We start from the raw sequence: 25,887 nt of genomic DNA, 5'->3' as shown, positions 1-25,887 counted from the left end.
AACCATCCTATCAACCCGATTTCTGCGGGCGGAAGACTCGGGTCTCTTCCCAAGTTGGGTCTCTTTCTTAATTTCTGTTACATTCACGTTCCAACACAATCCCTGCCCCGCACTTGATGGATGATACTACGTACTATTACCTCCTCCTATGCCTTCCTTTGCTGTTTATACCTTTGTACCCAGTGTATAACTGGACTTACTCTTGGTGTTAAATTGTGTTTTACCTATACAAATCTCTCTCTCTCTCTCTCTCCCTCTCCCTCTCCCTATACATATCTATAATCACATCGCATCAATGATATACTGAAGATGATAGACCTTTCGGTCCTGTCAATTAGAGACGTCCTCGACAATTAAGACTCCACGTCTTCTTCAAAAGAATAACAGAGTAGTCATTTCGGCAACAGAAGGGGCTACTAGTACTAGTAATAGCCATTGCAAGGTAGTAACTACTGTTCAGCCGGTACGTATTACTAGTACGACGTGCTACTAATCATTCCTGTGTATAGCGTGGAACTCAGTCGCTGCTAACTGCCTGATTTTGCCTACCCATGCAGGTACGGAGTCCGCACGGAGTCCATATTATGGAGATTGGAGAAGAACTTCCCAAGTGGAACCTAAATCCACCAATTCGATTCAATTGCACGGTAAGCCATGTACTATGGACCTTTTGAGCCGTGGCCTACACTATCTACCATCTACAGCATAAAGGCAGTCTTATTTTGTTTTGCATATTTCTTTTACGTACTAGCAAAAGGATGTCTCAGACTGAACAGATTGGGAAATGACTATGTTGTTTTTCACCTACTGTAAAGGACCTCACCTACTTATCATGTTTGTCAAAAGTCCCTTTCAGGCCTAGCTTAGCTTGCTAACCGTACCTTACCACACCCGTACTACTAGTACCAAAGTAGTAGGTGACCTAGGTACTGACGGATAAGATTGACACTGTTGTGGTTCCTGTCATAGTCCTGACCCCAGAGCTACAACCGCTCGTTCACTTCTACTATCCGTCTTGTTGAGGCATTTGTGTCTCTGCTGCTCAGCGGCAGATTAATTGTCCTCTTAAACACCTACCCCATCCTTCTTTGTCTAGCCGCAGTAGCTGGAACTTCATATCCCAACGCGCATCTGAGTTTCTACGAGATTATGGACCCGCCTCAGGTTCAAGTTGGCGCGCCGGAGACCTCTTCGAACATCGGAAAAGAAAGCGAAAGCACGTACCCTACACAAAATACTGGCGACCGTGATGTAGATGTAACTGTGCCTTCGAGTGGAGTGAACGAAGGCCAGGCAGACTCCACTGAAGACATCGATCTGCCAGACGCGGGCGCAGCTGAGCCAGAAACGGCGCCAGCACCCCCCAAGAAAAACCCCGGCTTCCAATTCCTTGAGTAAGAGCCCGTATCCTTTCTTCAAAGCAATACTATAATATCCGTGCCTGCATGTTTTGTCTTCCTACATGACCTTTGAACTTACAGTTTTCCAGCTTCCTGAAGTCACCTATCGTGGAACTGGTTGTCGGGACTGGAGAGAGCAAGACTAGCTTGTCGGCACATCAAAGTTTGCTTTTGGAGTCGCCTATTCTTGCAGAAAAGGTCACTGCCTTGGGTGACTCGAGCGCTGTAAGTAATTGATGCGATTTACTCTTCTGCATAGCCGCGCTCTGACATCCGATAGCGTCGCATTGAGCTTCTCGAGGAGAACGTGGAAGCCTTTGGTTATTTCCTCCAATTTCAGTATACCCGCGATTATTCGGCCTCCCAGCTTGAAACCCATACCGAACAAGAAGCAGTCTCCGGCGAAATAGATGATAGTGGCGAACAATTGTTGAAGCATGCGCGAGTATACACCTTGGCCGACAAATTGGGGATCCCTGCGCTCAAGACACTAGCACACTCGAAGATTCACCGTATCAACAGCACCTCGCATGGAGAGATCGCATATGCTCGCTATGTCTACATGAATACTCCGGTCGACGATGTTACTATCCGAAAGCCAGTGGCCACCTTCTGGGCCCTGAGGAGCCACATTCTTCGCCACGAGGCTGAAGAGGAATTTCGAAAGCTGTGTATTGAGGTTCCCCAATTCAGCTTCGATGTTCTTAGTCTTGTCCTCGATCAGAAGGAGAAGCGCGCCCAGGACAAGGCTGAATCTGAGTCGGCCGTGAAAGGAAGCGGACGGAAACGACTTCGGAGTGGGCTATAGCAAACGGAAATTTTAGAGATCTGTTTGAATCCTACACCGGATAAGGGGGAAAAGAATGACGCAACCGTTTGCATGGCTCTAAGCAGAAAGCCAAAGCGCTACGTTGTCGTTTTGTATAACATGAGAGCTCGCCTGATCATCCGCGATCTGTCGCCAACGAGCTCCTAGCATTGCCTCACAGGCAACCTTCAGCTATATTGCACTTTATCCCAGGGCTCAGTACGGCTATTGTACTTCTACCAATCTCGAGTATCTTTGCCTCTGGTGCCCATCCAGATGCCAGCTCTATGCAGCTGTCCGGAGGCATATTTCCGGAAATTTTCCGAGTCGTGATTTGCTACCATCGCAGTCACTACCATTCCTGGCCTTCTGCTGGTTACCTATCAACATATGATGTATATTTACTAAAATTAGTACGTAGCGAAGTCCAAACTTTACAGGACTCTCTAAACTGGGTGCTTTATCTCATGGACTATGAGGAAGCAAGATAGCCATAACCTTGAATACATCAGATAAGCCCTAAGTGGCTAGAACCTCCACTTCTTCTATAGCCTTTGGCGCTGTGGTTAGATTCTCGTAACCCTGCTGAGTAACGTGGACATTGTCTTCAATGCGTACTCCTCCAACATTCCAATACTTCTCAAGGACGTTCGTATCAATGTATTTGCTGGTCTCGGGGGAGGTAAGGTACGGATCAATGATGAACCGGCAAAAGTAGATCTAAAGGATTACTTAGCAATTAAAAGATCGAAAAGGCTGAGGAAATCTTACACCTGGTTCAACGGTGATAACTGATCCCGCGGGTAAACGGCCCCTCACGCGTAGATACTTGAACATGGCGTCTTTATCTGCATAGTTCGGGTTACCACCAGTATCGTGGGTGTCCATGCCCAGGTAGTGGCCTAGGCCATGGGGGAAGAAGGCGACGCTAATCCTCTTCTCGAACAATTCGTCTTCAGAGCCACGTAGGATCCCCAATTTGAGCAAGCCCTTGATTGCAATGCGATGGGCATGCGCATGGACATCTTCCCACTGCACATTTTCCCTCAACATTGCAATAGCCTCCAACTGCATCTGTAGCACAATTTTGTATATTTCCTGTGTTTCCGAGGTAAATTTTCCACCCAGAGGGAAAACACGCGTAATATCAGCACAGTATGTTCGGTACTCCGCCCCAGCGTCGATAAGAACGCTAGATTTCCTCTGCTTGGTGGCTGGATCATCCAAGTCGTCATCGTTTCTTCCATAGTGAAGAGTGGCTCCGTTCTGGCCGCAGGCAACGATGGGATGGTAAGCTTGATCACGGGCACCATTGGCGATACAGGTTGCGATGAAAGCCGCCTCGATCTCACGCTCATTGGTGGCGGTCTTGGATGCTTCAATGGCAGCGATATGCGCCTTTGCGGAAATGTCATTTGCCTTTCTCAAGAGCGCGATTTCATACTCATCTTTGACCACACGCGTGCTGTCAATGGCTCCCTTCAATACCGAGGTATTGGTTTCGAGAAAGCCGTCGAATTTGATTCCTTCTGTGATCTGGCCCTCGATGGCAAAGGCAACAGAGTTACCGTCTCCATCTGAGGCGATCGAGGCCAAAGTGGCATTCACATCGGTAGTGTATTGCACTTGGTCAACGTCGTAGAGTCTCAGTGCCTCTGCAACAGACATGGGAAGACCTGACCAGATCACATCCTCCGGGTCAATTGGGGGGATGAACAGGGTCAATTTATCAGAGTCAATGTTGTAGATCAGAGACGAATCTGGGAGCGGGCAGCCCGACAAATAGAAAAAGGATCGGCGTTGTCTGGGCCATGAAGCTCGATTAGCTTTGCAAGTGTTAAGCGATCAAGCGGCAACAGGAGAGCATCGGAACAGAGTTAATATAAGTTGCCATACCTGAAGTGCATCGCCTCATCATTATCCTCAATCAGTCGAGTTTTCTGTGCTTCAAGGTAAATAATCCCATTCCGGGCAGAGCCGCCCACTTGAAGACGCTCGGCAACCCGGCGGGCATGGGCTTTGGCAGGGTATCGTCCTGCCAGAATGGAATTCAAGGTAGTCATGATTGGGATTTCCAAGTGGATGTTAAAATGCGGTCTCGAATCAAATGACTGTTAGGAGGAAAACCATGGGCGTCGAAGAATTTGAATTCGGCGGGGTTAATTTGCGGGGTTTAATTTGGCGGACTGTTGCCGGTTATCATCGCAATAGCGCGGCTATCTCCTTCCTTACTACTTTGACAAATCTGACCATTCGCTTAGATAACTAGTTGATCCATAACTAATCGATATTAACCTCGTGAGCAACAATTATAGAGGTGTCCGCTATCTGAAAACTTCACTGCCTTGGCTGTCAGGTGTCACGTCTTCGAAATCTAACTCCCATTTGTCAACATCCGCAAACTTCTTCGCTTGCAACCTCAATTCATCGCTAAGGAAATGGCTGCCCAGGGTAGACTCTGCAGTGGACTCAGACTCGGACTCCTCTGAGTCTGGTGGGGACGATAAAGGGGATGACAAAGGCGATGTATCGACCGGCTCGTTCTCTTTGTTAGATCCCATAGTTCTGTATGTCATTCTTTTATCTCCTGTTCTTTTGGCCGTGGCATTCGGCTGAGCAGCAGGGTGCTGGCCGCCTATTATTTGGCCTTCGACACTATCTGCCATTGGTTGCGCCCCCTGTACAGTCCTGGTACTTTTTGCAGATTTCTGTTCCACCAGGCGCTTTCTTGGTGCCCGGGATGATTGTTTGGGCGGTAGGTAGTACAATTCGTCATCGTCATCATCCTGCTCAGTGGCGGATTGATCGCCATCAATTGGATCTTCTCGGATCTCAGAACCATCCATACCAAAGCGTTTACGTTGTGAGCGGTTCCTCCGAGGTAAAAGCCTGTCTTGAAGGGCTGACGTCGGTAAGACCAGCTTATTAGTGGTTGCCCGCTCATGCTTCTGCTGGGTCGATCCACGTGGTGACTCCGTATGTGTAGGGCTGAGTGGCGGGCTGCTGCTCATGGGAGGGGCCAGCGTTTGGCTGAGTGCACCAGGCGAATCCGGGTGATGAGTATGACCAACTGACACACCAATCCCGCTTTGTCGCCGTTGTGATGTAGGCGATGTGGCAGGGGAATTCTCGGAAACTTCCGAGTCCGATTGAGAAGCATGTGGTGTTTCGCCAGACAGTTTACGCTTGCGCGACCCGTCACTGGACGGAGTTGGATGCCTAGGCGATGGTGACGCAGTTTGTCTGATTGGGAGGGGCCTACTCCTTGAGAGGTTCAAAGGGGTGGACTCATCTTCCGGACTCAAACTACCGAGGAAAACATCATCATCAAGGTCAGAGGATCCGTCCTCTGCTTGCATCATCTGCATGATGCTTGGTTGTCGCGGCCTCCTTCTAAAGTTACTTAATATCGAACTTTCAAATGCGGGAGTTCCTGGGACTTTAGGGCCTGTATCGCCCTTTCTCCCGACAACGGAGAGGGTTGACGAGTACCCTCGAGCTCTCGTAGCCTGGCGACTGCCTGTGGTCTCACGCTCCCCAATGGGCGAAGACTCGATCGCATGTTCTTGTGCTCTCGTTAAAGGCGTCTGGTTCCTCAATTGCCGCCTGATTTCCGAGGCTTGGCTGCTTTGGTCCACCTCAGGAAATCCCGTGATGACCTGGTTTGCATTTTCTGTGAACTTGGTATTTACTTCTGAGGATATGCCATGCCGTCCGGGGCCCTGTTGACTATCAATCTCGGCGGCTGGCGGAGCCTTCGATGTCAAGCGATTGCGTTTTGTGGGCGGCCTCGGCATTTTGCGATTTGTGTCTAGAACTGTAGAGACCTGTGAGTGGTAAGGTCGAGGTGAAGGGAAGGCGGGCCTGTATTTGGTGCTGTGCCCTGCTCAACCACACCAAGGGCCTATGTATGGAACGGGACTTTGTGTAGGCAGATAACGCCTACAGAGTGTCTTCTGTGGCTTCGAAACAGGTATAACCTGAGGTAATACGATGTGTACAGGCGATACGTATGCGACAAGTTCGAGGATGGCACTGTGTTGTATCTAACGAACAGGGGGGGTTGATTAATGGATTGCAAACGGTCGCAATCACCATGGAGGCTTTTGCGCGTCCCGTTGTTTTGGCGGGAAATCAGGCGCGCCGCGCGTGTGTAGCGTGCGTGGGGTGGATCCATACGTACCTACTTCTTTTGGCATGATTAAACCAGTAAGCTCTAATACAATCAAGCTCCCCAATTTCTGTGATTTCTATGTTTTAAGGTTTCCCTTCATCCTTCGCATTCACAGGTCCAGTACGGCAAGGGCAGGGGTATACTTCTAAGAAAAAACTATACTCATGTGGCTTTCAGACTCATCATCACCTACTTACAAAGTCATCGACTCTGATGGTTCTTCCAATCTCGGCTTTCAAGATGTCCCTTCCATCACAGTATGGAGTACATGAAGGTACATATTACTAAATAGTCTACTGAAGTATCTACTTATTACTACGCACGTCATCCCGATCCCATTTGCAGGGGAGGGGGCCATGGAAACCCAACCGTCGATAAGTGAGCTCAGGAGCTATGACAGCATACTGGAGTTAATCCCCACATTTAGACAGTAATACTTTTTAGGATGATGTTGTTTCACTGTGACTAGTACTTACTGATACTTTTGAAATAGTTAACTTAGTACTTTGGACGATCAATAGCGAATTGTTTACCGTGGCCATGGACTTACGTCATGGTCCCTGTCTGGATCGACATCCACAACTACGTAAAAGCTCATCGTGGGGTATCATGGTTATTACAGGTTAAATCAAGATAGCCTACTACTATCGACGTCATCTCACGCACTACGCAGGGGAGGTTGAGAAATACTTAAACGGTCATGCCTTCAGACCATGCCAATGGACAGTATCCAAAGACAATCAATTATATATATCTAGTGTATATGCTTATATTTCCCGCCTGAACTCCGACTCAAAACCTGATACAACAAGACACTCGTGTACATCTCTCATTTGACTGTCGAAAATGGCCAACATCATGAACCCCATTGATGATCCTTCTTACAATGTCGAAGCAACCGGACGTGCCTTCGGTACAAGCGCGACAGATCTCGGTCCCAACGTCAGTACCTACAACAATGCGAACGACAGGGGGCACTCCGAAAATCGCCACCCAAGCAGTATCACTGACTCCATTAATCGGAGTGCTACCGGCGATCGATATGACCGTACTTCTGGGACCTCACCTAGTACTGGCCCTTACGCCCAAGGTGCTATAAACCCGACCCAGAAACAATATTTACACAACACAAGGGAACAACCCATGCAGCACGCGTCACCGATTCACCAGTCTCAACACAATATGCCGGGTTCAACCGACTTATCATATGGCACTAATGTTTCGACGCCGACAGTTGCCGGATTCCAGTCGAGCGGCGTTGAGAAACCTAGCCCGCAAATGGACAACTATGATAACACCAACTTCTCAAACACAAGAGAACAGCCCGGCCAGAGCTCTCAAAATGTCTCACCTCGCCATCAGCCCCAGGAAACCATGCTAGCTGCTACCCAGTCGTCTCATGGGTCCAGAGTTCCGTCATCGACGGCCAATAAGTTTAAGCCTGACAACATTGAGGACAACACCGAGCCCCGCATAGACAGTAGCTATGGGGCTAGCAACGCCCATAGCACAGGAGATCATTATCCTCAACATGGCTCGTCCATGCACCAGTCCCAGACCAGTATGCCAGACACTACCGAGTCTAGACATGGCACCGAAGTTCCAGCGTCAACGGCCACCGAATCCCAAGCGGGCAATGCTAGGGACGCGACTGACTCGCGCGTAGATGGCGTTCGTGACACCAATGCTAATGCCGGTACCACTGATGCCAACAAAAAGAAAGGCGAGAGGTTCGAAGGGAATGAAGATGACGACATCACTGGGGAGAAAGTAAACGGTATTGCAGGCGTGATCCCTATATCTGGCAGTGCTGGTCCAACAACTACTAAAACTTTCGACCCTCATGCTGAGCTCAGCAACGCCAGTAACAACGTCTCTGCAACAGCGTCCATAGGTAATGACGGCGAAGACCGAAAGGCGCCAGCTCGCCAATCCAATACTGCCAGCAGCAGTTACAACACGTTGAGAAGCAGCGATGAACGGACCAGCACCAACCCAGAGAGAGGCACTGGCTTGGGGAAGAATAGCCGCTCAGGCACAGGCCTAGATGAAGTTCGCAGTGTTGAATCTCGGAGTGCGGTATAAACCTGCTGGGATATGGCGTTTGGCTTTACATTGAATCAACATGTAGGGAGATAGACGTGAGGTAGAAAAGCTTCACATACTGTTTCCCGTGACTAGTTACTGGACAGCCATAGCGAAGCACTCTAGCTGGGCTCCATGCCTCGGTCCACCAATAAACAGTACTTGTCCAAAATATTTTTTGCTAGTGGCGTTGACGGGCGGCAAGTAGGCTCCGTGCCGAAGTAGGTAAAGCACCTAGGTTAGCTAGTAGCATTGAGTAAGTTACTCGTTATAGGCAGATATTACTGTCTCATGTTCCCTCATGTCGGCGCCAGCTGCCAGCCCCTGCAAGTCTCTCCCCCGCATTTATCAAACGTTATTGCTCGTATGTGCAACTCTACTTGTACTGCCATGCACTTCGATTGAGAAATGCCCATTGACATCTTTGCCATTTTACAGCCCTAGTCACATCATTTACAGCTGCCAGTGGCCGCGTGGGCGGCATTTTCTGTGCCTCCTTGAGCACAACAACACATCTTTGGGCCTTACCACTGGCTTCATGTTGCCGAAGCCATACTCTGTCCGGGACCAGCGTTTTCGTATGCACCGAGGGCTGAAAGCACCATGTCTTCTCAAGAACCCGATAACGATGCTACTCTCGATTCAAGCCTAGCAAGAAAGCGCAACAACTCTGAAGCAACCGAGTATCCCCGAAGGCGCGCAACTATAGCCGTATGTTGGATGCCCCTTCCCTCTATAATCTTGAACAAGTGCCACCCAGTGCCGTCACATTTTCCATATCGTGGTACTAGCTCTGCTACAAACACAAGTGATACTAATGTGCGTGCGCTGCTTCAGTGCCAGATCTGTCGTCTGCGGAAAACGAGATGTAACGGAGCCCGCCCAAGGTGTCAGCTCTGCGTAGACCTGGATGCAGACTGTGTTTATCGTGAGCCAGGCATCAAACTAGATGCCGGTGACAAACTGATTATCGAGAAGCTGAACAGGATAGAAGTCTTGCTTCAGTCGAAGTTTTCAGACCCTATCAGCCAGTCTCCCCTGTCATCGAATTCTTCCACAGCTGCCAACCTTGTCCAAATAGGTGGTGATGATGTCGTCAGTTTCGCCAACATACCTACAAGGACAATCGCGGTGGGCCTTGGCTCATGGGCAAATCCACCCACAAGTATCTCAACTATGCCCAGAGTACATACTACACCAGCTTTACACCTTCTACAATGGCCATTAATCCGAGAATTGGTCGCTGTTCCTTATGATCCTCATACCCTTCTACAGCTAGAGATGGCCCGTGAGCCACTGCGGCTCGAACCTCCCGTGAACTTAGATGTATCAAACGCACTTACTCACGCTCAACTTTTTTTCGAACGCGTAAATGTTTGGTACGCTTGTGTCAACCCACTGACATGGCCCCGCTATTACAAGAAGGCTCTTTCTCTAGACTTCGAGGGAGGGCCGGAGAGCTGCGTCGTCCTCTTGGTTTTGGCACTGGGCAGTGCCAGTCAATCTGGGAGTATATCGTGCCTTTCTGCAGATGAAGAACTTCCAGGACTACCATATTTTGCCGCAGCCTGGGCTCTTTTGCCGGCTGTTATGACGCGCAATTCGGTGCTCGCAGCGCAATGTGTCATATTGGCATCTGCATATTTATTTTACATGGTCAGGCCCCTCGAGGCGTGGACGCTACTATCAAATGCCAGCATGAAGTTACAGTTACTTCTAGGCAACCCCTCTCGTGTTCCGGGGCAATGGAAGGAGCTCAGCACAAGAGTGTACTGGAACACCTTACTATTTGAAAGCGATTTGCTTGCAGAATTAGACCTACCACACTCGGGTATTGTGCATTTTGAAGAGCTCGTCGATCTCCCTGGGGGCTTTGAACTGGAAGATGAAGAAGACGAAGAAGACGAAGGAAGCATACAACTTGGAGAGAAGATAGTAGATGTGATGATAGGTCAGGATGAGCTCTGGTATTTCTTGGCTGAAATAGCCCTAAGAAGGCTGCTCAACAGAGTCAGTCATATGATCTACCAAAAAGACAGCATCTTGACACTCGCATCACTCGGTCCTATCGCCTCAGAGCTAGATTTCCAGCTTTCTCAATGGTATGAAAGCCTTCCCCAGCCTGTCCGCTTCCCCCTTGGGGGGCCGACATCAAGCCCCATTCAGACTGTTTTAAGGCTTCGCTACTTCGCCTGCCGTACAATAATTTACCGGCCTTACATCCTGGCGGTCTTCCAGAATGAGTATGCATGCGGTGACCCGACAGTAAAAGATTGCTGCTTGCGGTGCTTGGAGGCGACATTGAATCAACTCGAGCATATAAGCAGACACCGTGAGGGCCACCTGCCGTACCTCTGGCAAGGTGCCCTTTCCATGGTCTCACAGGCGTTGTTAATCATGGGAGCAACCATGTCACCGACTCTCTCATCACTATTGCCTCCAGCGACTCAGCTAGACGGGATCATATCTAACGTTATAACGGAGGTTGGCAGGTATGCGCGGCTTGCACCAAGCCTGAAGCTATCTGCTGAGATCATTCGCGACGCGGAAAAGAGACGCCAAATGTCCCTTGCGTCAGCAGCCAGGCGAGGTTGAAAGAAGTATTCGACTTGCAGGTTCCCAAGCTTGCATATATCTGCTCCGTGTAAAAGCGCCAGGGACCCTCATACGTCATACACCTATTGTAAGTCCATGGAAACGGTAAACATCGCCGCATTCATCGAAGCAACCGATATGGAAGACGGGGTATGCACGGGGTTTGAATTTCTCCCCAGAATAGATGCGAATTTGCAACTCCAGCAGTATATTTATCGAGAACCATCACAACCGGAAAAGCTAAGGAATAAAGAGAAGAAAACATGCGATCTTGCAGGTACTTGTACAAGTGAATTTACATGTTCAAGTTCGATCAATAAGCATATGATCGATAATAATGAATAAAAGATGATGTTGGGAGAAACAAAATCGAATAAAAATAGTAATAAAATAAGCAAGAAGAAGGAAAGAGGAAGTTCCAAGTATGATACATGTAAATCAAAGCCATGTCATCAGATCAGTACCCACTCACTGCCTCTTTTGATGAATTTATCAAGCATCATACCGATATCGTTCAGGGCAAACCGACAAACGTAGAGTCCAAAAAACTCTGCAGCATGGCGAGTGCTTAACTCTAGGCCGACTAATGTCGGCGAAGAATGCCTTAGGCCAGGATCTTCGACTTGTTGAGCAATTTGATCTAAGCAAGCCGGGTTAACACTGCCAAAATGATAGTGGGGTGTAAGTCCTGCCACATACCCAATACCTGAGCTGCATCGCAAAGCCGTGCCAAGGCTCCCATATAGTTATTAGATCCGTTGTAGTGCAATTGAGATACCCTGCGCCTCAATGGCTGGGAAGTAGGCAAAGACGTCATCGGAATGGTGCTAACGGTCGTATTGTCCTTATTGGTGTCCTTCGATGCAGGGAGCGAAGCCGTCGTATTGACCCCGGAATTCTTTGACCGTAACTTACGCCAGGAGGTCAGATATGATTTGCTCGGTACATTCGATGGTCTTGAGGGTGGCGCATCGGCTGCTGCTGGGTCTTCGAGAAATTGAGCCGACTTGAAGAGTGGCATGGCGCCCTGCACTCCGACCTCACTCCCTATTTTTTTGGACAGCGACATCTGCACCTGGTCAAGTACACTTTCCAAAGACTGCATTTCTTCCAAAACCGCATCAGCATCGTAAGTATCAACCTTTGCCAACTTGAGTAATGCTGCGGTTAGCAAGTCGCAGTTAGACACCTTTTCTTCGACTGCTTTAATTTTCACGTTCTTCACGCGCCACACGTCTCGAGGAATAAACAACTTCGTGGACAAATAACCACCACGTGGGTGAGAAATTGTCTGATAGATACAGCGCATTAGCCAAAATGGACGCAGAAGAAATGACTCAGGACACGGCTCCAATGGAAGAGGAGGATCGGTGGCCAACAAATTTGGAGAGCCAGGGCTTGTTGGGGAATGTATATGGCTGTCGAATATATTCAGTCCTCCACTTGGCAAGCCATTCGCCGACATCATGGCAGTGGTGGGTGTGGGAATTATAGGTATTGAACCAGTCATCGGCACTTTATGGGTATCGACGGCAGGAAACGCATTGCTTGACGGACTGTTTGGGGACTCAACGAACGGTTCCGGCCCCGAAACTGAGATATTTCTCAGACGAAAAGTTCCCAGTCCTGTATTGAGCTTGCCCAGATTATCCGGTGCTGAAGGTACTTTGCCGATGGGACGTGTTGGAGATGGGACTTTGGAGAGCTCACGGCCATTATCGTCCTGGTGAGGCATCTTTTCTGAGATTGCGTTAGATAGAGAATCTTCGTTAAACGATCCAATTGAGACATTTCGAGTCTTCACGGACGCGGCTGATCGTAGAGCAGAAGCAGGACCCGATGCTCGACCTGGCTGATGATTGATAGTAGAGGTTGAGGCTGTACTATCTTTTGGAACTGGCGGCGGCCGAAAACTGAATGGGTCCGTATTTGTTTCGATCTTTAGTTCCGTGGCATACTGACCAGATAGTCTCCGTGCTCGCACCGTTGGTGTCAATATTGAGGCATGTCCCGAATTTGTTGAAACCGAAAGTGCGCCGTGACTTGGGGGAGACGACCCGCTAGGCTCGAAGTTTGTATCATCAGTGAAGGGCAGGCTTGCATCTTCCGCGAGGGGGCTTAGGGCCGTCATAGTATTTGAAGTAGTCGAGCCATCCCGCAATTTGCTAGAAAGGCTACCCGACCTTGACTGGCGGGGAAGAGCGGACTTGGACTGAATGCCAAATTCGAAGTCATCCATAACATAGCCTCTGGTCATCTCCTCCAGCAATCGCTCCTCTTCTTCAGCTTCCTCATCTAGATAATCGGTCCTAATATCACTGACACCGTCATACGCGGGTTGTTCTTGAAGACGCTGTGTTTCTTGTCCGCGTGTCAATGCTATCTGAGCCTCCCGCTCAGCTTCTCTCACCTTTTGCTTCGCGATTTCAACATTTCTCCGAGCATTGGCCACAATGTCATTGCTGCTACCATTATCATCTGGATCGACAGCTGGTTCCAGACCTTCATCATATGCAGCTTCCACAGCAGCATCAAGGGCAGCATCAAATTCGGCCTCGGTACCAACAGCATGATGAAAGGTCCCCCTATGTCGCAAGTATATTGATGACACTTCTGAGCGTATCGAGGCTGGGGAAGATGCGCCAGATTCATCAATGGTGTCGAGCCAAGACGTCGATTCATTCACGTCCTTCTTCTGATCCCCGAAAGAGGACAGGTCAGACTGGCCAGCAGCATGAGTGATATCTACTCCTGAGGTTATTGTTTCCGAGGGGTCTGAAGCACCCATGTACTCAAACTTCGATATACGCCGGGATGATCCAGGATGATGGAAATTGACCGAATCAGACGATTGGGCTGTAGTCGGTGTACGATCACCTAGCGGTGACGGTAATAATGACTGGCGCGGTTGGTGATCCCAACTGGACGCTAGCCCTTCCACCAGATCAAACGGTTGGACCATAGAACTGCGCTGCAAAGAGACACGCTTCTCTCTGGCCATTACCTCGTTCTCATCAACGGTTGGATGAGTAAATTCACCATATGATTCTTGACTTAGCGGACGCTCAGGGAGGGCTTTGCTATCCAAATCTCGAAATGAAAAATCCATACGTTGTAGCTCAGTGACTCGTACCATATATGTATCACGCTAAAAGAAGAATTTCAGTTTTAGAAATGGAAAGAATTTGAGTTCAGTCAGGAGACTCACTATTTCTTGGAGTTTTTGCTTCTCGTCTTCTCCTCCGTCGCTCCGAAGCATTACCAAATGTAAGAGTTGACACGCATCATTGTAAGCCTCCATAGCCCCTTCGAAGTTCGCCGCATTATCGAGAAGAACTGCGGTATTCGCTTTCTGCAACGCTTTGGAAAGCATTGCTTTCTGTGACTGACCCCGCTTTCTTTTCTCCTGGCTCCTATCTCCCTCAGAGATCAACCGCGGTCCTTCCTCTGCTGGTGCGTCAGGCCCTGATTCACGTGGACTGTGTGCCTCTAGAACTGGGCGAGTAGGAACCACACTACTTTTGCCCCGGGCAGAATCAGGTCCTGAACCGTGTTCCTTGACCCAGGGGTCTTGGAAAAGGTTATGAGGTATTTCAGTGGCCCCAGAAAATATCCAATTAGTCTCTGGCACTGTCGCTCCTACAACGTCGACTGGGTGATTTGGTGCAGGATCGCCATAACTCGACGTGATCGACCTTTGAAAAGGGCGATGCGTGCGCAATCCATCATAGGCATCAAATGTCTCCGGCATGTGAAATCCGTCATGTATTTCAATGCCAGTTTCGGGAGCTATCTGACTTTGATTTTCCGAGCCATCATTATTGTCAAAATGTTCGTCATGGCCAGTGGTTGGGGAAGGTGATCTAGGCACTCTGGTAAAATCGAGTCGACGATTATTTTCCGGCGAATTTTGGCTAGATGTTGTAGACTGCGACCAGCGATTTAAATTGCCTAGTCCTTCACGGATGAGACCTTTATCCGTCTTGTCTAGCGACACAGCAGCTTGTGGCGAGGCAGAATTTGCCGGAGTTCCTGCACCGATTCTGGAAATGTAATCCGCGGTATCCGATTCCTTTAATCTAGACATAGCCTGTAATGCGATTGTGGGGATGGATGAACGTGGGCGTTGTCTATCAGGTCACTAGAACTCGACTTTCCTCAACTGTGTACGATTGCGTTCAGCATATGCCAGTATGTATTAGAACGTTGCTTGGATGAGATTCCAACGGGCGCAAGACGTTTTCCAGAAATATCCGGGAACGTTGGTTCACACAATCCCGATGTTGCGAACCGTGACCGCAGTTAGAGACTAGCAGTTTATAGAGTGGCAGAACCAGTCATGAAGCTTCCCGGCTTCGGCTTTCAGATAGGTAGTATAGCACCGCCGAAAATGGCTTGGCCAACGAGGAAGATCCTTTTTACCGGAAGCTGATGTGTCCACAGTATTTCTGCAGCCTGAGATAGTCCACACAAGATTTTTGTCAGCTCGATTGCTGTCTTGCGCCCATACCAGAGAACTCACTCCGGTTGCATAGTGTGTGTGTGTGCGTGCGTGCGTGTGTTGTGACAATACAATTGGCGGGTTTGGCGTTATAGAATGCGCATTCTCCCCTTAATCATGACAAGTTTGTCCCAGACCTGGCGCACAACAAGTAGTGGTATGCACGAGATGGTAATAGACAAAGTTGGTCGACAAACCAGGGTACTGGCTCTCTCTTGGTTGATATGTGCTGGTAGGATACTCGATAAACCCGACGGTAGGGATTGAACTTGGATCCGGAACTCTAGTTCACACAGGCCTTCCAGCATACTAGAAGGGTAATTAGCTGTTAGTAGGAAATAGCTAATGGTGCAAGTCATAGTTGTAATGGTTTGAGATAGACTTTCGCTCTTCTGAAACTGATACTCAGAGGTAACTAATTGACTGTGTCAGGACATACCAAAGCACTCTTTCTGATAAGCAATCAAGTCATAAGGAGGATAAGACAGGTCAAACCGGACTATACGTCTAGGCTGACAAGGAAAACCAGTAATTTCAAGTTGATAGCCAGGGCTTGTGCGGGTGGGTATCTTAATAATATCAGGTCAAGAAAATGTTCAAGCCGCACGTATTATACTGTAGCGTTATACGGGAGGAAAGGGTGGAAAAGGGGGAGGGGAAGGGGCTATTGTGTTTTCCATTTTCTGGTCTGATATGACGGAAGTCCCTCACTAGCCATGGATCTGCTTTGCTTGCTAACCACCTAACTTTCCACGGGACAACAACCATAGTTGCCCCATAGTGCGGAGTACAGAGTTTGTAACATTGTAAGGGGCATAACGCATTACAATCAAGTACTTGTAGGGTATTCGCATGGCCATAAATAAAACCCAGCACAAAAAGGCTAAATAAGTAACTTAATGCATATGATTCTACACCGATTCAGTGAAAATTCCTTAAAATAGGGTGAGCCACAGTTACTCGTAAGGGGTTTCGGAGTGTGCAATGTCTCAATAGGTGTCACACTGTACATAGTCAAAAATACATACTAGATGCTGAATTGTGACTATCTACCCCGAAAGACTGTGCATTCAAATGCGGGTCTCTAGGACGCCAAATATAGCGTGTATCTTGTGGTACTAGGAATTTAGTTGATGAACAAAGTATGGCTAACCCGTGTACTCAATTATTTCATAGTATTGAACCCATAGATTAACTGGTATATATATCTGGGGTTACAAGATTGTATGTAAATGTAATCTGTAATCGCTTGGGTTGAATCTCCACAGCATGACGATATAGTCAATAGCCAGTCTTTTCATAGTAATACTATATAAACCTAACTAGTTTGTTTTCGGATCGCAAATTAGACATCATACTTCTAGTAGTTCAACACCCTGGCTAGTCTTACATGTATCTCATGGATAGTACCCTCTCATACAAGAAGTCTCTCTTCCGGCCCCCACCTCTCTCGAATTTCTGAGATATCTCGACATTTTCACTATCTAGGCACAGGCACCATTATTAGGTGACTGCCAAAGCACTCTCTAGTGCCCCAAAGGCTTTGTGTTGCTATATAAGCAACTCCAAAGAACAAGATTGGGTGAACCAGAGCTAGATGCTTCACCATGCCAGACACGCATTAAACAGTTTAAATATACGCATTCTATGGTACTGTAGCCAGTGTTCTTCTAGTTATGATACAATAAAGAGACGCATAGGTAACAAGTGCCTTTTATTTTATTGTATTTTATCTTATTATATTTTATTGTAAATTGTTCATTTATTTCCAAAATACTCGGTTGAATGCACTTATCTGCTCAAGGCTCCGATCGGTAAGTAGGTCTACTGGAGTTGTAAGAAGTGTAAGAGTGACCGAGATCTAGCGATAAGGTGATAAGGGGAATTCTGATAGGACATCTAGTAATAACTCAACTGGGACTCAAAGGGACTAGCTGGATATAGTGTTCATGAAAGCTAGAGTGCATTCAGGATGCGATTTCAAAACTTTGTATACGTACTCGTGGTTTGGAGGAAGGATCCATGGCATATTCGACGCCTTGCATACCTACTGATAACGACTCCAACAGGTTCACTCATCATTCCCGTTAGAATTCAGCGTCAGTGAAGCCCAGGGGTAGATAAGCAACGATGGCTTTGTTGATAGAACCATCCCCTCAGCCTCATGACGATTCTAGCCCCTTTGGTGGGTATGCCTACTCATCGCTATCGTCCTCACTCGTCGCTTCGATATTCCGGCGCGTATCCTTGTCATCCGAATAATCACCAGAGTCATCACCGACCTCTTTGTTCTCACTGGTCAATCTACTATCGCTATCATACTGTGGTCGGGGGATTGATTCGCCTTTATTCTGAAGAGTGGTTTCAATATGAGGTAATAATCTCACAAGAGAGGAAAACTGATCAATTGGTAAAGAGATTCCCTGCGCAAACGATGAGTTTCGTGACGAGGCCTTTTAGAACGTAGAAGACAAACCTTCTTCCCGGGGAGCTCGTGGCCATCCTTCTCGTAGTATTCCCTTATACTGACCAGGGTCTTTCCACGGAAAGATGAGATGGTCAGACGGCGTGCTTTGGATAATTCCCAGTAAAGGTCTCCATTCGAGTCAAGCTTTCCCTGGCCAGCGAGTAGATCGGTATGGTTAGGGTCTGGGTTTCCCTTCGAGACATTGCCCCTCGTCCTTTTTAATGAGCGATGACCGTCGATAGAATCACTCTCAGCGTCTGGTTCGCGCTTTCTGGCTCTGAAAGACATAACTATGTCTGCCACCAAAGAAAGGGGCGAACGTAACTTTACCACTGATTGTGTTTAGATGATATGATGTGTCAATAATATCTCTCTTGGAAGCTCAAAGTGGACAAGCTCTCCATTAACTATATGTAAGGGGAAACGGACCGTCAATGTGGTACTTATATCACGTGATCCCAATCAAATAGTGAACATTCAATTACAGTCATCATACAATGAATGAAGTTTATCTCACCGAAACAATATGTGATGTTCAATCAACTAGAGATGCGAAAAGGAACTAATTTCTGTATTATACATGCGACGGGATTCTTGTGATCGCTAATGATCGCTAATACTCAGCGAGTCGGGGTTCGGATGTTAATATTAGAGGATAGCAGTCTTGAGAGCCTGCAAGAAAAGAGAATATACAAACCCCCTAGCGAGATTTTGAACCTGCAGACAATCGAAGATTCTCCCCAAAACTTCCTTACTGGCATTTGCTCCCATAACGCTCGTAAGAGCCTGGGGTAGGCCTCGCTGAATGAAGACTTTGCGAGCCGTCTCCCTCAGCCGTTCTTTCTCAGCATCAGTGGATGGCGGCGGCCAGTTTTCTAACTCGCTTTCCGTTGGCAGAGCATTTTCACGTAACTTGTTGAGATATAGCCCAATTGCTTCATCTGACGTATGCGAATCAATCATCGATACCTGGAGCAGCTCACGGATCGTCTCCAAATGAGGATTTCCGGGGCGTAATATGTACGATTTTGCCGCATTAAGTAGAGTCCTGCGTATGTTCCATGCCGAAGACAAGGTGTATAATTCATTGATTATCGCGAATATGAGCTCCACTGCTATGCGCGTCTCTTCATGTGTGATAGGATTGCCTCGACTTCTGTGGTCACTTAATCCAGCGTCTGGTGCTTGCCCTTCGCTGTTGGCGTGAGGATTATCTTGCGTACCGCCAGGAGACCGGGGTAGGTCAGCCGAAGTATTGCGCCCGGTTGAAGGAGACAGTTGTGTAGAAGCCACAGTGCTTCCTACATCCGTCGTCTGAGCTGAGCTGTCGGGAAATCCTGCATAATCCGTAGCCATTTCGAATTTATTTGAAAAAGCCTCTTCAGGAGGGGGAGCTGGCCTCCCAAATGTCTTGTCTGTGTGAGATCCGTCCGGTGGGGAAGCCGAGCCAATCCTCGTAGAATTCCGAAAACTCCCCTGTGACCCCTGATCGATTGACCCGTTATGGTTGAGAGGATCTAGTGGCCTGGCTTTATCGCCTACCACTGAATCAGGCGATTGCTTTTTACTGTTGCCTCCACCAAACACCCCTGTCATGCCATCCAACATGGCTTTACCACTTCCCGAGACGCCCCTGGGTGCATTGGATAATACGCCCAACACTCCCTTTCCTACATTCTCGAGTGCAGTTTGGCTTGGAAAGGGGAACCCTGTCCTGCCGTAAGGATTACTGAAGTCCGATCCAAGATGTTCATCCTTGCCAAGAAATCGTTTCATCTTTTCACTCTCTGCCAGAGATTCGTGGTTAAGAGCATCTTGAAGATAACATTCCAAGTTCTTGGCCAATTCCAATGTTGTCTGGCCTTTCCACGAGGGCACAACTGGGTGATCGTCGGCGAACTTCCGTAGTTTGTGCAGTCTCGAGATAGCCTCCAAAGTTTGGTGAAGCGATTCGAAATCGGTATATTTTCGGAAAACCATCCATCCAGTAGACCGTGTCGATACAGGTTCAACTTGCAGTAAATAGTCCGACGTTGGCTTTGAGCGGAGTGGGCCTTTCGATGTGGCCTTTGAAGCTTCGGTTTCTACCGTTATGGATGCACGATGAAGGATGGCTGGTTCCGGTAGCGAAGTCGGTGCCGCTGGACTCTTGAACTGCATGAGTGAAGGAGACGAGCTATTATTTTCTTCCAGTTTGGAATCGATATTATTTTCGTGATGCTTTGCTTGATCACAACCTAAGACTTTGCGTTGCAAAGCTCCGTCTCCGATCTCGCCTGCAGGCAAGTCTTCTCGATGATCAATCCTGTCATCCGATGCCACCTCCTGCACACCGTCTCCCAGTGCTCTCTCTGGGCTTTGCTTCTGCTGATCATGCGCCGTGATCATGTCACTGAGTCGCTTCGCCTCTATTTTGGCTTCCACTGTTGCCCTATCAACATTTGCCGTTTCATGTTGTATTATATCCCCAGTGATATCGGAGTCTGGGCTCGTGCTGCTCGTTGTCTCGGATGGAAGTTCATTTACGCTGTTGAGTACTCTAGTTGCTGTCACAACTTGTTCCTGGGCCCCTTCCACACCGGCGTCTATTGCAGTCATTATTTCTGACTTGCCTTCACTAAAAAGATATATAATCCAGCCATTGATGATTTCTGGCCTCGAAAGACTCGAAACGGTTGACTCAAATAGAACGCTCACGAACATTTCGCGCATGAAATTTCTGAGCAGCAGACATCCATAAACATTTGGGTCTAGAAATCTGGCCAAAATATCGTCCGCTATAATGTCGAGCTTCTTCTTCTGTTGGTCGTTGGCTAAGATATTCGCCAGGCCACTTTCAGGGGATGTCTCTATGTAGCGCAAGACCACCTCTTCCGGCGGTTTAGTGGAGCCAACGGACTCAAATGCTGCAGATAGCTCATTCAAAAACACAATGATCAGTGAGGATGAGTTAGTAAGGAGTTCCAGAAAGGTGTCAGCAGAGCGTTTACGAGAGAGGTGCAATGACAAGGACGAGATAAACTCGGCCAACAACTTCCTGCATGCCAGATGAAATGTTGTCTCGGGCGGTAATATTGGACTAGACCAGGAGCTTTTCGAGGTCTGGTAAGCTCACGAAGTAGCATTATAGGCGAGAGCTTACATCACATAGTCCTTCATAACTGCATCGGTGATTGATCTCAGGGCATCCGCTGTCTTGGGGCCAAGAGCAGAATGATCAAGATCAGCAGCGGAAGAGTCCCCGAAGAGGAATACTTGCCCAGTGTCATCTTGTCCAGCATCGGCAGCCAAGGCCGTACTTTTCGGCCAATCGAGTAGTCTTCTGGCTATGTCCAGGGCGAGCTCCTTTCTCCTTCGCTGTCGGGGATTGGCTAATGGATGGATAGGGTCTTCATCAACTGCCTCCCATTGTGCGTGCAAGATGATACCACTAGCAATTCCGATCAAGAGCAAACCTAGTCTTCCAAAGAGTACGAGCGTCGCGCCTACCAAGCATGCGAAGACACCCAGAAGAGTCTCACTATTGGCCGTTGAGAGAAATTGAAGTGTCGATTCAATGACTCCTTTTGATCGCACGGGGTTTAAACTCTCCGTCGCAGCCTGCTCGTTGTAGCTCGTCGGCAAACCAATGTTAGAAGTCTCAGCTAATTCGGGTTTCTTGGGCTGTGACTGTTCCGCCCAGTTGGAAGTCTCATCCATGGCGATTGGCTCTGTTAGATGATCGCATTGACCGTAACGCAGGTTTGCAGATTTATTGAGGAGAAGGAAAACCAAGATCTCGCGAATGATCAAGGCTGCGCGTCGTCAGGAAGCTCGGTTGTCCTTTAACATCTGGTTATCTGATCGGCATGTCCGCTTTGGTTACCTAATACAACCGGCTGGGAATCCGAGCTTATATAGCCATAGAGTGCTAGTTACTACATACTTAGCACTTTTACCTACCAAACAGTAAAAAAACCACAAGTAATGTATATTCAGGACGTGCAAATCAGTTCAAATCTATTTGTACTAGTAACATTGAATGGGATAATCATATTTTCCAAATAGGTTTGTAATGGTCGACAAAGTCCGCCATATTTAGTAGCTAAAATAGGTAATGCGACCTGCACATATCGGTCTAACATAGGAGCAGGATTAGTGGTACCAGTACTCCGTACGATGGAAACAGTACGCGAAGTCCTGGACCCGTACTTGATAAGAACTTGCCCTCGGAAACTTAACCAGCCGAAGTCAACACTACGTATGGGATACTAGGATGTGGTGAGGCTTGAGTGTTTGCTCATTGTTGGAGACGGCGTTAAGATACATTTTGCGCACGGAAACCAAAACACAACATCTGGAGAGACGATACTCTGGTGGTGCCGTACTCCTGTCAATCATTGGGGCCCAGAATCAAAAGAAGTTCAGGGCTTGGGATAAGTGATAAGCCTACTTAAATCATGCGTAGCAGCACCAAATCCTGTCCCGGTAACAAAACTGAAGGAGACTCTATTTGTAATTGAACCGCGAAATTTATATTCATTTAGATAGTGCTGTGTACCCATCCAAAATTACCTTGCATTACCAGTAAAAGGCAAGGTATCTAAAGCAAATAAGGATGGATATTGCTATGCGCAATCCGAGTGAATCCAGCATTCAAAGTATATGCGTTTCATGCCAGATGCAAAGAAGACTGCGGTTTATATGGAAGTATGCAGAAACCACCGTGTTTTTCTCCCTGCTAGTCCGATAACAACTCATTCACAAGCCTGTCAGAAACCGTCATTGTGTCTTGATATATTTGGTATGAGATCCTTGTGCAACAACGGTACTCCCATTAGAGTCAGTCTGCTTCGAGATTGTCACAGTTGTAAAAGCAAGGTTTCGCCCGACTTTGTCGGCGCGACCTTCAATTACTAGCCAGTCTCCAGTTTTCGCTGTTGAGAGATAGTTGACATGAATATTCGTGCTGACACCTGTTGAATCGAGACCGGCCGATGCAATCGCTAAGCCACCCGCCCAGTCAGTGACACAGGCTGAAAATACGCCATGTAAGGTACCCTTTGAATTCAAATGTTGAGGACCGACTTGCAGTCTCGCATTGAAAACACCTTTCCCAGCATCATAGATGTCAATGTCCTGAAGTAGAAAAGCATAAATTGGGCTGTTAGTGCGGATACGCTCCCACACTTTCTGGACTTGTTGTAGTTCAGCACTCATGTTGGAAGAGGCTGTCGCGTTTTGAAGTAAATCCAAGAATGTGCAGTCAAGAAAGTTTCCGAAAGACGAAAAATTTTGCTTCTTTGCAAGGGCGGCATGCTAGCTTGATATAGCTGTTGACTAACTAGACACTAGTAACATTGAGTACGTAATAACACAGTCCCAAGCTAACTACGAATCAAAAGTGATGAGAAGCATATTGTATTTTTAATACGGTACAGACGTGCTGCGACCACCGGTAAATGATGATTTATATCCCGGCAACTATCAGCGTCCTAGCCTCAGGTGTTAGACTAACTCTGTAGTTGATGTGAAGCTTCAATTTATCAGATAAGAAACGAGGCAACATTCTGCATATTCTCAACCCAAAGAGTTCTTTCCATCTATCTGCAGCGATGTTATATCAAGAGACATATCATGTTACTCCTGTAATTTATTGCAAGTAACATATCAATTGTATCCGTTTCTGAGTTAAATTACTGACTCATATATTATGTAATAGGAAACTAGAACATCCCTGGATACTTCGCTTGTGGCATACAAACTTAGCTGTAGTTCCTGAACTGTCTCTGACTTCCTTACATCCTGCCCATTCTTGCTTCACTCGCATCCACACCACCATTGTTGATTTGCCTACCCAGTTCAGCATACAACCACACAACCTCACTGGCTGACACACAATGTCTCGACCTGGTACTACACTCTATGTCACCGGCTTCGGGCACGGGACCCGAGCTCGCGACCTTGCCTACGAATTCGAACGGTACGTGCCGCTCATCGATTGCTACGCGCTACCATGACTATACGACCCGTGTCCATTCTCGCAATTCACCTCGGCTGAGTCCCGCAAACCGACGTCGGTGCCGCTCTCTATATCATACTATGATAGAGATTTGCTTGTTTATCCGATTTCCTTGGAGAGGGGACTCCTTGAAGGGGGACCCTCCGAAAGAGTTTTCCTCTCACAGTTGCCTTGCACCATATATTTAACGACTGATATGTATGTGGAAAGCCTTCTAACATTGACTTAGATATGGACGTCTTGTCCGCTGTGACATCCCAGCGCCGCGTACCCCTTCCAGCAGACTGTATGTTTAATCGAGGCTTCGAACCCTGAATGATACTTGCTCACGACACAAGGTTTGCCTTTGTGGAGTACGAGAGCCGCCGCGACGCAGATGATGCATACCATGAAATGCATAATAAGCGGATTGGCCGTGATGATCTGTTGAAAATTGAGGTGAGTAGAAGACTATGGAATCCATAACTTGGCTGACATGGTTAAAGTGGGCGCGTACTCCTCCATCTGCTTCTTGGCGTTTTGACTCTGGCCGGGACCGGCGACGTGACCGTACTCCGCCACGACGTGGCCGCTCTCCTTCTCCTAGACGTGGTCGTGGCGACTATTCTCCCCGAAGGGACGACAGGTACGAACGGGATTATGACCGACATGACCGCGACTATGACCGCCGCGATCGCGACTATGATCGCCGTGACCGGGATTATGATCGCCGCGACCGGGACCGTGAACGTTCCCGTGACCGCTCTCGAAGCCCTGATGAGAGGGACCGCGATATCAAGGATGAAAGGGAGCGCCGTGATGATGATCGTGAACGACGCGAGGACGAGCGGGAGAATATCCCCAATGGTGAAGACAGGAAAGGTATGCTCATGATGCATGCACCAACTTCTAGTCGTGGCTGATCATTTGCCGCAGTCCCCTTAGAACCCTTGACCTCCGCTCATGATGAGCTTGATACAGCCGAGTAGGTTAGTTTGGCTTCATGAACTATCAGATCTCGTACCATACACCTGGCCAAAGACCTCAATCTGTGCTGGATTGTTTTCAAGGCCCGAGGGGTATAACGTGAAGCTTAAGATGTCATCAGTGCACGTTGGCCATCGACCTGGATGTTTAGTTCGCTCTATCGCTGTTCAAAACTGGCGCTATTTTTCTGACCCCTCCCCCAAGCTGCCGTTCCCCTCTTCCACCCCCCATGCTCGTGCGCTCTTCTCTTCATTACATTGCTCTCTTGTCTTGCTTTCCATATTTTTCCTTGCATTAATTCTTCCTATGTGCTTTCCTTTGCCATTTAATCCTTCTAAATTGCAGTGTTCATTAGCAGAGAGAGAACGCGAAGGGGCCAACTCCTGGAAGTGCTGGCGCAAAGATACGAGGCATTGGGGCTTTGGTACTATTGCTTAACATTGGTATTTATCATGGTCAGCAGCTCGAATCATGACCGAACGAACGTCGAGCGGGCCTTTTTCTTGTTTATCGTATCGCCAGACTGTCTCGTCCTTTCGTCACGATCAACAGCGATCCGTTATCCGTCTTGAGCTCGCATTCTAATATAGTCGATGATCATTGACCTTTACCGTCTCGGAAGACCGGTCGACTTCGTGCATATCCTGCAACACCGCTTCGAAAACGATTTGTAACTCTGTAGTCTGTAGAATTGGTCGTCATGTTAGGTTGTGGGGAGAGTACAAGGTAAGAGAAATCCGGAAGACATGAATGAAGCATTTACCTACCGTATCACGAGTTTGGACTGAAGGCTACACTCTAGTCTATGTTTTCCTTGCACTTGGTGAAATGACTAGGACGACCTTGCAGTTGTGGGGTCAGAATTATCGGCTATCAAGGCAATAGGAAGT

The 25,887-nt window shown here is 47.9% G+C and overlaps 10 protein-coding genes across 10 annotated transcripts; 4 read left to right on the top strand and 6 right to left on the bottom strand.

Moving 5' to 3' along the window:
• Nucleotides 1-933: 933 nt before the first annotated feature.
• Nucleotides 934-2,703, top strand: BO88DRAFT_492122 (uncharacterized protein). Its single transcript, XM_025712900.1, has 3 exons — nt 934-1,394; nt 1,490-1,625; nt 1,681-2,703. Exons 1-3 carry the CDS (start codon nt 1,150-1,152, stop codon nt 2,206-2,208), a joined length of 909 nt encoding a protein of 302 aa, XP_025557265.1. The 5' UTR covers nt 934-1,149; the 3' UTR covers nt 2,209-2,703.
• On the bottom strand, nt 2,580-4,363 carry BO88DRAFT_376152 (aminopeptidase P family protein). Its single transcript, XM_025704360.1, has 3 exons — nt 4,105-4,363; nt 2,980-4,012; nt 2,580-2,928 (listed from the first exon to the last, which is right to left on the bottom strand). The coding sequence occupies exons 1-3, from the start codon at nt 4,269-4,271 to the stop codon at nt 2,728-2,730; spliced, it is 1,401 nt and encodes a 466-aa protein (XP_025557264.1). The 5' UTR covers nt 4,272-4,363; the 3' UTR covers nt 2,580-2,727.
• A 92-nt stretch (nt 4,364-4,455) lies between these two features.
• On the bottom strand, nt 4,456-6,388 carry BO88DRAFT_399030 (uncharacterized protein). Its single transcript, XM_025705346.1, has one exon. It carries the CDS (start codon nt 6,003-6,005, stop codon nt 4,533-4,535), a length of 1,473 nt encoding a protein of 490 aa, XP_025557263.1. The 5' UTR covers nt 6,006-6,388; the 3' UTR covers nt 4,456-4,532.
• Nucleotides 6,389-7,143: 755 nt separating this feature from the next.
• BO88DRAFT_409146 (uncharacterized protein) lies at nt 7,144-8,693 on the top strand. The gene has a single exon (XM_025707887.1). The coding sequence runs from the start codon at nt 7,229-7,231 to the stop codon at nt 8,465-8,467; it is 1,239 nt and encodes a 412-aa protein (XP_025557262.1). The 5' UTR covers nt 7,144-7,228; the 3' UTR covers nt 8,468-8,693.
• An 89-nt stretch (nt 8,694-8,782) lies between these two features.
• On the top strand, nt 8,783-11,424 carry BO88DRAFT_409145 (putative C6 finger domain protein). Its single transcript, XM_025707886.1, has 2 exons — nt 8,783-9,178; nt 9,305-11,424. The coding sequence occupies exons 1-2, from the start codon at nt 9,071-9,073 to the stop codon at nt 11,060-11,062; spliced, it is 1,866 nt and encodes a 621-aa protein (XP_025557261.1). The 5' UTR covers nt 8,783-9,070; the 3' UTR covers nt 11,063-11,424.
• Nucleotides 11,289-15,400, bottom strand: BO88DRAFT_217189 (uncharacterized protein). Its single transcript, XM_025701968.1, has 3 exons — nt 14,271-15,400; nt 11,762-14,210; nt 11,289-11,702 (listed from the first exon to the last, which is right to left on the bottom strand). Exons 1-3 carry the CDS (start codon nt 15,147-15,149, stop codon nt 11,515-11,517), a joined length of 3,516 nt encoding a protein of 1,171 aa, XP_025557260.1. The 5' UTR covers nt 15,150-15,400; the 3' UTR covers nt 11,289-11,514.
• Nucleotides 15,401-17,339: 1,939 nt separating this feature from the next.
• BO88DRAFT_409143 (transcriptional coactivator p15/PC4 family protein) lies at nt 17,340-18,426 on the bottom strand. Its single transcript, XM_025707885.1, has 2 exons — nt 18,040-18,426; nt 17,340-17,986 (listed from the first exon to the last, which is right to left on the bottom strand). The coding sequence occupies exons 1-2, from the start codon at nt 18,316-18,318 to the stop codon at nt 17,759-17,761; spliced, it is 507 nt and encodes a 168-aa protein (XP_025557259.1). The 5' UTR covers nt 18,319-18,426; the 3' UTR covers nt 17,340-17,758.
• Nucleotides 18,427-18,678: 252 nt separating this feature from the next.
• On the bottom strand, nt 18,679-21,870 carry BO88DRAFT_399016 (PX domain protein; the record flags this gene model as incomplete). The annotated part of the gene is made up of 4 exons (XM_025705345.1): nt 21,173-21,870; nt 19,761-21,067; nt 19,573-19,700; nt 18,679-19,515 (listed from the first exon to the last, which is right to left on the bottom strand). The coding sequence occupies exons 1-4, from the start codon at nt 21,727-21,729 to the stop codon at nt 18,679-18,681; spliced, it is 2,829 nt and encodes a 942-aa protein (XP_025557258.1). The 5' UTR covers nt 21,730-21,870.
• A 921-nt stretch (nt 21,871-22,791) lies between these two features.
• On the bottom strand, nt 22,792-23,253 carry BO88DRAFT_353137 (PaaI family thioesterase; the record flags this gene model as incomplete). The annotated part of the gene is made up of 1 exon (XM_025703625.1): nt 22,792-23,253. A coding segment is annotated over one exon (462 nt), but the record flags the coding sequence as incomplete, so codon positions are not given.
• Nucleotides 23,254-23,909: 656 nt separating this feature from the next.
• On the top strand, nt 23,910-24,999 carry BO88DRAFT_420273 (uncharacterized protein; the record flags this gene model as incomplete). The annotated part of the gene is made up of 6 exons (XM_025708434.1): nt 23,910-23,992; nt 24,119-24,229; nt 24,261-24,317; nt 24,370-24,469; nt 24,517-24,892; nt 24,947-24,999. 6 exons carry the CDS (start codon nt 23,910-23,912, stop codon nt 24,997-24,999), a joined length of 780 nt encoding a protein of 259 aa, XP_025557256.1.
• Nucleotides 25,000-25,887: the final 888 nt, after the last annotated feature.

The sequence above is a fragment of the Aspergillus vadensis genome, assembly GCF_003184925.1.
Source record: "Aspergillus vadensis CBS 113365 unplaced genomic scaffold BO88scaffold_40, whole genome shotgun sequence".
NCBI classification, from domain to species: domain Eukaryota; kingdom Fungi; phylum Ascomycota; class Eurotiomycetes; order Eurotiales; family Aspergillaceae; genus Aspergillus; species Aspergillus vadensis.
Note: the sequence above shows the minus strand (reverse complement) of the source record. Positions and strands in the feature narration are given on the sequence as shown.

What these genes read in the sequence shown, in the direction of transcription:
- BO88DRAFT_409146 (XM_025707887.1), top strand. Translation starts at nt 7,229, where the DNA reads ATGGCCAACATCATGAACCCCATTGATGATCCTTCTTACAATGTCGAA.
- BO88DRAFT_399030 (XM_025705346.1), bottom strand. Translation starts at nt 6,005, where the DNA reads ATGCCGAGGCCGCCCACAAAACGCAATCGCTTGACATCGAAGGCTCCG.
- BO88DRAFT_409143 (XM_025707885.1), bottom strand. Translation starts at nt 18,318, where the DNA reads ATGTCTTTCAGAGCCAGAAAGCGCGAACCAGACGCTGAGAGTGATTCT. An exon ending in ACGAGCTCCCCGGGAAGAAG is followed by an intron (nt 17,987 to 18,039) that starts GTTTGTCTTCTA and finishes TCGTTTGCGCAG; the next exon opens with GGAATCTCTTTACCAATTGA.
- BO88DRAFT_376152 (XM_025704360.1), bottom strand. Translation starts at nt 4,271, where the DNA reads ATGACTACCTTGAATTCCATTCTGGCAGGACGATACCCTGCCAAAGCC. An exon ending in GATGAGGCGATGCACTTCAG is followed by an intron (nt 4,013 to 4,104) that starts GTATGGCAACTT and finishes TTCATGGCCCAG; the next exon opens with ACAACGCCGATCCTTTTTCT. An exon ending in TTATCACCGTTGAACCAGGT is followed by an intron (nt 2,929 to 2,979) that starts GTAAGATTTCCT and finishes GTAATCCTTTAG; the next exon opens with ATCTACTTTTGCCGGTTCAT.
- BO88DRAFT_492122 (XM_025712900.1), top strand. Translation starts at nt 1,150, where the DNA reads ATGGACCCGCCTCAGGTTCAAGTTGGCGCGCCGGAGACCTCTTCGAAC. An exon ending in CCCGGCTTCCAATTCCTTGA is followed by an intron (nt 1,395 to 1,489) that starts GTAAGAGCCCGT and finishes ACAGTTTTCCAG; the next exon opens with CTTCCTGAAGTCACCTATCG. An exon ending in CCTTGGGTGACTCGAGCGCT is followed by an intron (nt 1,626 to 1,680) that starts GTAAGTAATTGA and finishes GACATCCGATAG; the next exon opens with CGTCGCATTGAGCTTCTCGA.
- BO88DRAFT_409145 (XM_025707886.1), top strand. Translation starts at nt 9,071, where the DNA reads ATGTCTTCTCAAGAACCCGATAACGATGCTACTCTCGATTCAAGCCTA. An exon ending in GAAGGCGCGCAACTATAGCC is followed by an intron (nt 9,179 to 9,304) that starts GTATGTTGGATG and finishes GCGCTGCTTCAG; the next exon opens with TGCCAGATCTGTCGTCTGCG.
- BO88DRAFT_217189 (XM_025701968.1), bottom strand. Translation starts at nt 15,149, where the DNA reads ATGTCTAGATTAAAGGAATCGGATACCGCGGATTACATTTCCAGAATC. An exon ending in AGCAAAAACTCCAAGAAATA is followed by an intron (nt 14,211 to 14,270) that starts GTGAGTCTCCTG and finishes TTCTTCTTTTAG; the next exon opens with CGTGATACATATATGGTACG. An exon ending in CGATGCAGCTCAGGTATTGG is followed by an intron (nt 11,703 to 11,761) that starts GTATGTGGCAGG and finishes CGGCTTGCTTAG; the next exon opens with ATCAAATTGCTCAACAAGTC.